The sequence below is a fragment of the Nestor notabilis genome, unplaced genomic scaffold (assembly GCF_000696875.1).
Source record: "Nestor notabilis isolate BGI_N333 unplaced genomic scaffold, ASM69687v1 scaffold5070, whole genome shotgun sequence".
NCBI lineage: Eukaryota > Metazoa > Chordata > Aves > Psittaciformes > Psittacidae > Nestor > Nestor notabilis.
Window position 1 is genome coordinate 22,865 of NW_009911430.1, and position 5,670 is coordinate 28,534.

A 5,670-nucleotide genomic window follows, 5' to 3' on the forward strand; every position below is an offset into this window, starting at 1 on the left:
CTTGTCATCATAGATTTTTATTTTTTTAACAAATTATCACTTAAGTGTTCCTCATGGCACCTTTCTGTATTTTAGGGAATTTATATATTAAAGCCATGTTCTTCCAAAAGCATGAGGTTTTCTCTCATCAAGCTTAGCGTTCTGGTTTTAAACCCTGAGCCATCCTACCAAGCTCCTGTTAAGGCTCTGATGGTGAGGGGATTGCAGCTGTGGCACTAGTATACACAAGTCTACTACAAGAGAAGAAGGGATGCAAGGTCTGCAAAGCTTCATCTTGCTAAAACAGGTAAAAGCCAAAATAGATTAAAGAAAAAAATCATACCATCTAAAGTAATGAGTACACAATATATTTAGGCTGCAATCTGCAAGACAGCCAGCTACTTGCAATGACTTCATCTTGATCAGACCAGCTCCAGAGAGCACTCTTGACAGTGGCTGCAGCCCTGGGCTCCCAGAGGCTGTCAACACAGAAGACGGTGCAGCCTCCAGTTGACTTACTGCACATCCAATTTCATCTCTAGTCTCTGGGAGACCTTTGACAAGTCAGCTAACATTCCTGACTCACATCCCTCCATAAAAATCTTTATTGTGCCTTTCTTAGGCAAAGTAAACACTATTAGAATCATGACATCGGTAAAGGAGAGCAAGATCAGGCTGTTGGAAATAATGTGGATACGCTTCAAAGCACTTCATTCAGAAGTGCTTTCCTGAGCAAATAGCACAGATAAACCCCCAGAATTTATCATTTAAAGAAGGATTTGCAACTCAGCAAAGCCTCCCATTGACTTGTCAAGTTAATGCTGAAATAAAAGGGTATTTTAGAATATATTCTAAGTCCCATTTAATACCATATAACACAGTATTTCCTTATTTCATTGGCCACCTGAAACAGGTTAAGAGGCAGACCAATGGAATTATAATCACCAGTGTCTATTTTCACAGCTTAGTGAATACTTACCTTAGTTTAGCTTAAATTTTGTCCAGATGAGAGGAAAACCATGCAGCATGCTCAGAAAGCAAGCTACTACCCCTAAGTGATTAGCAGAACTGAAACAGTTGTTAACTCAGAACAGTTTCAGGTCTGACGTGAACCAATTAAAACCTCAAGCTTTGAAGAAAAAAAAAAACCCAGGTACAATCCTGGAGTAGCCAACACCAGTTCTGAAGCTGTTCTGGGCTGCTGCTTTAGATGATTTAAGTGCTTAAGTAACACTGATCTCAGGTATGTTTTCATGATTTTTGGTCGTTTTCTGAGAAAGCACTCACTTAAACTTTCCCAGCCAAGAGTCTGCGATGAGTGCTCCAAGGATTGGCGTCAAGTAGCACAGAGCAACAAATGTGTGGTAGATGGCTGTAGACAAGTTGTCATCCCATTGCAGGAAATACTTGAAATACAGAACAAGCACCGCTGCAGGAAGAACAACAAAACAAGAGGTTACAAACCAAAGTCAGGGTTAGGTAAGTAATGATCAGCAGATACAGGACACGGGACATACCTCGCATGCCATAGTAGGAGAACCGCTCGCAGAACTCATTGACGACAATGAAGAAGATGCTCAAGGGGTAGCCAAGGCAGCCTGGCTGGAGGCGAAAAACAGAGTGTAAACTCAGAGCTGCGCAACAGCTAACAGAGAGGTTAACATCTCTCACTGTGACCCACGGCTCAATACAAACTCAGTGGGAGTGGGGGCAAGTACTCAGGGGTTAGGAGGGCACATGGGCTTCTGTGGAACAACGCTCATTTACATGAGCCAAGAGCCAATTCTCACTTTCCTCTCTTGGCCCCCAGAGCTTTACAGACATCTCATCCGCCTGTTGCAAGAGACCTTTAGTAATGCCATATTTGCTCTTCAAGCATTGCACTATGCACATTTGCAGGCTTCAGCATCTAACCCTTAGAACAATCTTCACTGGTACCTAAAAATACCCAAACCCCTACGTTTCTGAAAAAATCAAAACCCAAACCCAACAAAAACAAACCCAAAGTATAAACCCCCACAGCACAACACATTTAGAAGCCTGGGACAATTATTAAATACCTCCAGTTGAGACAAATAAGAATTTAAACATTTTATTCAACAATTTTCCCTGGAAAGCTCCCTATGCTTACAAATACTCTTCTTGATGGAGAATCCTTCATTTCTTCAGACTTGCTGATAGAACTGACTTTACTACTAATCTAAAATGGCATGGTATTAACTGCTGTATTTACTGAGCCTCCAACTGCTGCAATAGGCATCTCCACGGTCACCAACATGCAGCTTGTGACATTGAGACAGAGGCATACATCAGGTACAGATCTGGCATGAGCAATAGAACTGGAAATCTAATTTCTGATCATCTACTTTTCTTAGTGGATAAATACATGGTATCATTTCCATTAAAATTACTAGGAATGCAAATTGAACATAACCTTTCTTTTTACCTTTTGTTATGGGTTTATTCCTGCAAGTTCCAGAAATGAGATTTTTAACAAGCCTCAGAACATGCTAGAAGTAAAACAGTTATGAAACTTAAGAACAGACAAGGAAAAAAAAAAGGCACTTTGTCTTTATGTTGCAAGGGTTTAGGAATTAAACCAGTCTGCATTCCATGTGAATCTGCCTTCAACTGAGGTGAGTGCCAGGTGGGACTCATTTAGTTTTAAAGCAACCAAAATTAAAGGACTAAATAGGAACTCGTCACTCCAGATTTATTACATCCTCTGGGCAGAAAGAAGTGTCTCTTTAGAGACACCATCCACATATATCCCAAAATTAGATAAAATTCACTAGAAGGTGCCTACTTCCCTCAGCTGAAAATAGCAGGAGCTCTAGGTGACTACCCACAACTTGGACACAGCTTTTGGTGGACAGAGTTCATACAGGGGAATGCTTCCCAGCCCTGTCTGTGCAGCATCCCCCAAGCCATGCAAATGTTCAGGCTCCTGAGGAGACGGATGGAGAACCACACCATGAAAGTTTGGCTCAGCACCCATTAGAAAACCTTTTGGGTGTAAGATTTCACCTGTTGTCAGGTTAGGCCCTAGAACAGTAACCTATACTGCACAACTGGTTTCTGCAAGCATCATACAGCGTAGTCCAACTAGGGAAGAGAGAATGTTCTCCTCTGAGGCAGAACAAAGCTTCTCTCATATCCGGGTGTCTCATGGTCACCGTCCACAGAGAAAAATAGACAGGGTGGCCCTGGCCCAGAGGTTGGTGGGACCCATCTGCACCAGAAGTTCACAGAACCCAACTAAGATCTTTCTGACCCTGGGGTTCTCTCAAATCTCCCCAGTGTATTGCCATCACACAACCCAACAGCTGGTTTTTATAAGTGGGTGTTATGAGCTGATCGGGGGGGCATGCAGGAGAAAGCTACAGGGTTTTTCCCAAGGTAACAGAGCACCTTCTCTTATGTCAAGAAGCTACAAGCAAGAAGAGAACATGCAATTATGCCTTGATATTATATGACCCAGACTGTTCTTGTTCTCTGTCGCATTATACATCGCACGTACACAATTTTATTGGAACATTTTCTGTTGTGATCATCATTGGCCAGGAAGCACTGGATGTGCCACTGAAGAGGTAACCTGAAGGTCACATTTATAATGCTCTCTAACCTTCCCCTGCCCTGGGGAAGCCACCACCCTGCTGCACAGCTTTGACTTTGGCTGCTGAAGAAGCTACTAAGCTGTGGGGAAAGCGTGCAGAGTGAAACCTTGGGAGATAAGAAAAGCAAAAGCAGAGATAGGGCTGCTGAGGCTGGTGTCATTAATGGTACAAAGATTCAAGAGGAAGAGCTAACACTGCAATCTAAAAGTCCTAAGGGAGAATCAGTGGATGATGACAACAGTCACATGAAGGATGGGCTCTAGGGACCCTTCTCCTCCCAGCCAATGTCTGCTCAGTCAGCAAAGGCTCTTCAGACATTTTATCAGGGTGGTGAGCACACTAACGCTTAGCTGGGATTTAACAAGCTACCAGGCTGCTGTGTGAGTGTTGGCCAATAACTCATTATTGTATTATTTTAATGTTTATAGGTGGTTATGTATTTATGGTGGTTATATGTGGTTATGGTGGTTGTATCTTTAATGTTTATAGGATGAACATGCTAAAGTTACCCAAACAATACAGTAACTTTTTATAAGAGTAAATACTTACCGACTTGCCGTTGCTCTTAGCAGCTGTGGAAGGAAAACAAACAAAATAATCAAACACAAGCTAATGGAAAATACTAAGTAACATTCTTTTAAAACTACCTGGAAGACATGGGAAAAGTTCGGATCAAAACAAACCGTGAAACAAACAGTATTGTTCAGGATGAGCAAATTTTCAGTTTGTTAAAGGGGACTTTTCACTGTGCAAGAGGGTTATTAGGAAAAACTTCACTTGATACCGTTTTGGTTCTTAGGGCTTGCAAAGATTCACATGCACTCCCAAGGAAAAATCAAAGAGGACTGACAAGACGAAGCTCACCGCACATCATTCAAGGTGGCAGTAGACTACCCTACCACGCACAGAAGATGAATCCCATTTCAACTTACACTCAGGAATGTTACCTTGAAGGCAAGTCAAGTGTATGGAAGACAAGATGCCCTGCCAGGGGTGGATGACAAGTCCTGAAAAGGGACACACTTCCCATAGCTCAGACTTAAGCAGGGCTGAATACACGACCCAACAGAGTAGTCCATGTTAGCAGGCATTCCCATAACCTGGAGATTAACCTAGGAAGCCCTGGAAGCACAGAGGGGTCCCACTGAGAACCTGAAGTCACTTCCAGCTGCTCAGGGCAGGTTTGCTGCCCCTGGCAGCCCTCTAAGCAGTGTTCTGCAGAGCTTGCTCAGGAGACAGGCTCGAAGGCTGAGCTTGCACTGTTTGAGATAAAGGCCCTGTGCCCACATTAGTGGATGTCAGCATTTCCTATAAAGCCACATAAGTGAGTTCGCTATCATTAAGATAAGACCAAGCACAAGATGTGAACTTTGAAATCCCTCTTTGTGGATGAAATGCGCCATAATAGATCTCCAAGAATAATATGTTTGCCAAGATCACTATTTAGTCCATAGTTCACAACTGATGAAAACAGCTGACAGCAACACAATAGTGTTTGACTCAATACTAAATAAAGTCATTTTCAAATATTAAAATAAATTACTCTGATTCTTTCCTTCACTGCCGTGGACAACTTATAACAGAGACAGTAGTATTATGCAGGTAATTCAAGAATATATTTTCCTAGAAAACAAGTAACATCCAGAAAGTGATGTGCATGTGACTGCTGGAGACACGTAGATGTTCAGGGCACATGCAGGTATCCAAGTCATTAAAGTTACTGGTAATGTTCCTTACACAATTCACATGAGCAGGTATTAATGCTTTGGTATCTTTCAGAATAACAGACTACCTTCATATTCTTCCCACTTGATGGCCTTTCCCAGAATATATACATCCTATTCCCTGTTTTCCATAATGTGTGCAGGGAACATCAGTTTGAGCAGCTCAGCCCTGTGTGCTAGTTAAGTCTTAAGAAAAAAAAAAAACATCAAGGAACTTGTGTTTGATTTGGTTTTTTCCTTTCCAGAGAGGAAAATATCACCTCTGCAAGAAACCCTACCAAAAGAGGCACTATTTTTTTCAGACAGCATTGACTGACTTTAGAGACAGACACACTTATTTCTCAACCATT

At 42.1% G+C, this 5,670-nt stretch overlaps 1 protein-coding gene across 1 annotated transcript in view; it reads right to left on the minus strand.

Annotated features, from left to right (window-relative positions):
- The window catches only part of SLC15A1 (solute carrier family 15 (oligopeptide transporter), member 1), a gene marked incomplete at its 5' end in the record, with an annotated part of 22,930 nt that extends 18,762 nt beyond the window's left edge, over positions 1–4,168 (minus strand). The window contains 3 exons of the mRNA XM_010014678.1: positions 1,267–1,408; positions 1,497–1,581; positions 4,146–4,168. Coding sequence (XP_010012980.1) covers positions 1,267–1,408; positions 1,497–1,581; positions 4,146–4,168 — 250 coding nt within the window. The remainder of the gene's footprint in view (positions 1–1,266; positions 1,409–1,496; positions 1,582–4,145) is intronic.
- Positions 4,169–5,670: the final 1,502 nt, after the last annotated feature.